The sequence below is a fragment of the Gracilinanus agilis genome, unplaced genomic scaffold (assembly GCF_016433145.1).
Source record: "Gracilinanus agilis isolate LMUSP501 unplaced genomic scaffold, AgileGrace unplaced_scaffold41701, whole genome shotgun sequence".
NCBI classification, from domain to species: Eukaryota; Metazoa; Chordata; class Mammalia; order Didelphimorphia; family Didelphidae; genus Gracilinanus; species Gracilinanus agilis.
In genome coordinates this window covers 627-4,516 of record NW_025375469.1, presented here as the reverse complement: position 1 = coordinate 4,516, position 3,890 = coordinate 627, and the positions used below count along the sequence as shown (strand labels likewise).

Genomic DNA, 3,890 nt, shown 5'->3' with positions numbered 1-3,890 from the left:
AGTTTCCAATTTTTTATCACCACACATAGAAAAGGCTGCTATATATATTTTTGGACATAGCGGTCCTTTTTCCTCTATCTTTGACCTCTCTAGGGATATTGTTATTGTTATTCAATAGTGTCTGACTCTTCATTGCCCTGTGGGCCACAGCATACCAGTGCTGTCCATGGGTGAGCAAAAATGCTGATAGAGACACCAGTTTGGTTTGCCATTTCCTTCTCCAGTGGATTAAGACAGACGGGGACTTGCCCAGGGCCACACAGCTAGTAAGTGTCAGTTGTGGTGAGATTTGAACTCAGGTCTTCCTAATCACTCCAGGCTTAGTGCTCTATTCACTGAGCCGCCTCACCGCCTCCAGCTTTGGGATATACAGTAGTGCTAATAGTGGTTATAGCTGGTTCAAGGGTATGCATAGTTTAATAGCTTTTTTGGCCTCTTTCAAAATGGCCAAATAACCCCTCAGCTGTGCGCCCCCCCACCCCCACTTCCTGCAAATTCTCTCTCTCTCTCTCTTTCTTTTCTCTCTTACTTTTGCCAATCTGATAACAACTTGACAGCAGGGACTGTCATACCTCTTTTTCTAGCCTCAACTCTCAGCACAATGCCTGCACATAGTAGGTGTTAAAAAACTATTTGTTGAATGAATGAAATATATGAAGTGGAATCTCAGGATTGTTAGTGATTTAAAACATTTTTTTTTCACATGACTATTGATAATTTGGATTTCTCCCTCTGAAAATTGCCCTTCCTATTCCTTATATATTTGGCTTGCTTTGTTTAACTATATAAGGGGGAGTTCTTGGAGAGACAGAGGATTACTGGAAATTGGGAGTGATTTTTTAAAAAAAGGGAAATAGATATATTCTCAAGAAAAAAATCATGGCAGAAATCATCACCAAAATGTAAGATGATGAATAACTATGGTTATTCCCTCTTCCTTTCACCTCTAATTCATAACACTTTTTTGTGAAGTTGAGGTTGTCCATAATCATAACTGGCTTGACTCAGACTAGATCTGACAAAAAAGGTGCTAGGCCCTCCTTGCAGTTAGACCATAGCTCAGACAGAGATTGTCCTTCTTTTGTTATCCAGACTAATATCTGCGTACTAGGTAAATATCATCTTCCCTCCCCCCCATACAGCAAAAAACTATATGCTGCTTTTGATTTTACTATACTCATAATTTTATATTTGAAACATGAAAATTAAATTTTGCTTGTAACTCATCTCACATTTCTGTGACTTTTCTTGAATTATAACAAAGTTATAACTCAAGTTTTAGACATAATTTAATTTATTTGAAAATATATCTGTTAAGCTCTGGTTAATTATAAAAATGACAAAATTTTTATTTTCTATTTATTTTTTATGTCCATCGTGTAGATTTTTTTACTTTGTTTTCTTTTACAAAGTATTTCTTTGAAAGATTAAAATTATACCTGACTAAAACTATTTTTTCTTTCTTTCTTTAGGACATTATTGCTGGATTTCTGTATGCAATTTTTATCTTAGCCGTTTTCTATCCATATGTGGAACTCATTGATAACTTCAACCAAACATATAAATATTCTCCGCTAATTATCATCAGTTTGCATTTGGCCCTGGGGATCTTTTCCTTCACCCTTGACACTTGGAGTACATCCCGTGGAGACACAGCTCAGATCCTGGGCAGTGGTGCAGGAATTGCATGTGGATCTCGTATTGCTCATAGCATTGGCCTGGTGTCAGATCATCCTCTTGATACCATACCATTAACTGTTCCCTCTATCACCGTGACTCGTTTTGGAAAAGTCATATTACGGATTCTAATAGGAATGGTATTTCTGCTACTAATGAGAATTGTAATGAAAAAGATCACCATCCCATTGGCCTGTAAAATCTTTGGTATAAAAAATGATGATATTCGAAAAGCAAGACAGTGCATGGAAATTGAACTCACTTATCGTTATATAACTTATGGAATGGTTGGCTTCTCTATCACATTTCTGGTTCCTTGCTTATTTTTCTTTATTGGCCTCTCTTGATGGAGACCCATCATTTATAAGAAAGGATAGTAGTATGTGAGAATAATTCTGAGGCAAAAGCCAGATCAATGCCTTTGCAGGAATTTTACTTAAATCAGTATTTAAGTAAGTTTTAAGCAGACAGTGCTTTTTACCACTGTTAATCTGGATATTGTTTTGGAGAATGCTGAGCAATTTCATCATGGAGAAAGTTATGGACTATCCCTTAAGTACAATATTTTGAGGTGTTTTATTGCTATTGTATAATTTGGGTTACAGATCTATATATAATATATATTTAGGCACATAATATGTATTTATGCATCTAATGTATATTATATATGAGTCTTAATAAACTGTGGGACTGTATAAATAAATACAAATAATATGCATACAGTTATGTCTTTGTATTTGGATTTAATGTAGGTATGTTGTGAATAGCCTGACCAAAAAAAATTTCCTTTATCTCGAATGTGAGCCATTTCCTAATTATTAGTTAATGAAAACAGAATTAGTATACAAGCCACTTATCTGTTTATTGCCTCCTCCTACACCTTTCATGCTATACTTGTTAGTCTAAATTGGAGGAATTTAAAGGACCAAATCTTAAGTAAAATGAACTTTTGCATTCAAAAATTTTGGGACTTTTAGTTTTGTGTACAGTGTAAAATACTTTGGTTTGCATTCATTCTAGATATATCTAAATTGATTCAGGTACTGTATTTTATTGCTTATTAAGTGTGCCTTTCTGTTGCTGTATTAAGAGATGCCATGTATACTGTGATGTAAAAATCAAACTGATAACTTTATCTTCAATGACTTATAATTAAGGAATTTAAAAAAACTTATGTTGAGAAAATTCTGAGGAGTTTAGAACTAAACTGTACTTTCCACATTAACTTGTATGTTAATAAATTGAATGAACTAAACTTTCTCAGTGACTTAACAACTAATAGATTGTGTAGTTTGAAGGATTTTTTAGTTGAATTTTAAGTTACAGGAAAAATGCTTTTTTTCCTGTACACTGTCTTGATTGTATTGCAGGTTGATATCCCAGTAAGAGGAAATGCATTTGAAATTTAGACTGAGGAAGTGGAACATTAACTCAGTTTCATTTATAACATTCTTAAATTGTTTCCAAAGATCTATAGTTGGCAGTGTTAGTTAGATAGTGGCTTAAGACAGAATATATAAGTTAAAGTAGTTACCTATTATTAGATCCTATTATTTTTCAGTTTTATTTTTTCTCTCTTCTCAAAATCTGAAGGCAATATTAGGCTGTCATTTATTCTGTTTAAGTTTCTTCGAAAATAGGTTAATACTATTTCACATATGAGGAAGTTATTACATAAATATCAGGATAACATTGATGATTTTAATGCAATATCTGTACTGTAGACCCAGGAGTTGCCTTAAAAAATATTTTTGTTTTGATAAACATAGCTACTGCAGCTAATAGTTATAATATTCTAATTGAGAACTTGGGTTTATGGCAGCTGGCCTAAATTCAATCTACTAATTTAAGCATTAAAATTTGTCACTACTCTTTTAGAGATAAGAAAATAGCCTTTTTTTTCCAAATTGGGGGTTCAGAAGAATGAGTTTAGGGGAATATTTTCCAAGAATTAGTTCCATACTATTAGCATTTATATAAAGTTTAAAACAAATATTAGCTTGAACGTAGTCATTGTTTATTTTTTCCATCCTATGCTAAATATATTTAAAAATAAAAACCAAATATAAGATTTAAGATTTTCTTCCTTCTATAGATTTGTTTCTGTACTACTTAAACATCTTGAGCAGATGGTTAGAATTTTCATTCAAAAAGGCTTTTTCTTTATGCAGCCCATACTTAGCTCATTCAAAATGATTAAACCATTAGTGTTG

The 3,890-nt window shown here is 33.0% G+C and overlaps 1 protein-coding gene across 1 annotated transcript; it reads left to right on the top strand.

Moving 5' to 3' along the window:
- The first annotated feature begins 407 nt into the window (after positions 1-407).
- On the top strand, positions 408-2,932 carry LOC123255249 (sphingosine-1-phosphate phosphatase 1-like). The gene is made up of 2 exons (XM_044684086.1): positions 408-422; positions 1,473-2,932. The coding sequence occupies exons 1-2, from the start codon at positions 408-410 to the stop codon at positions 2,022-2,024; spliced, it is 567 nt and encodes a 188-aa protein (XP_044540021.1). The 3' UTR covers positions 2,025-2,932.
- Positions 2,933-3,890: the final 958 nt, after the last annotated feature.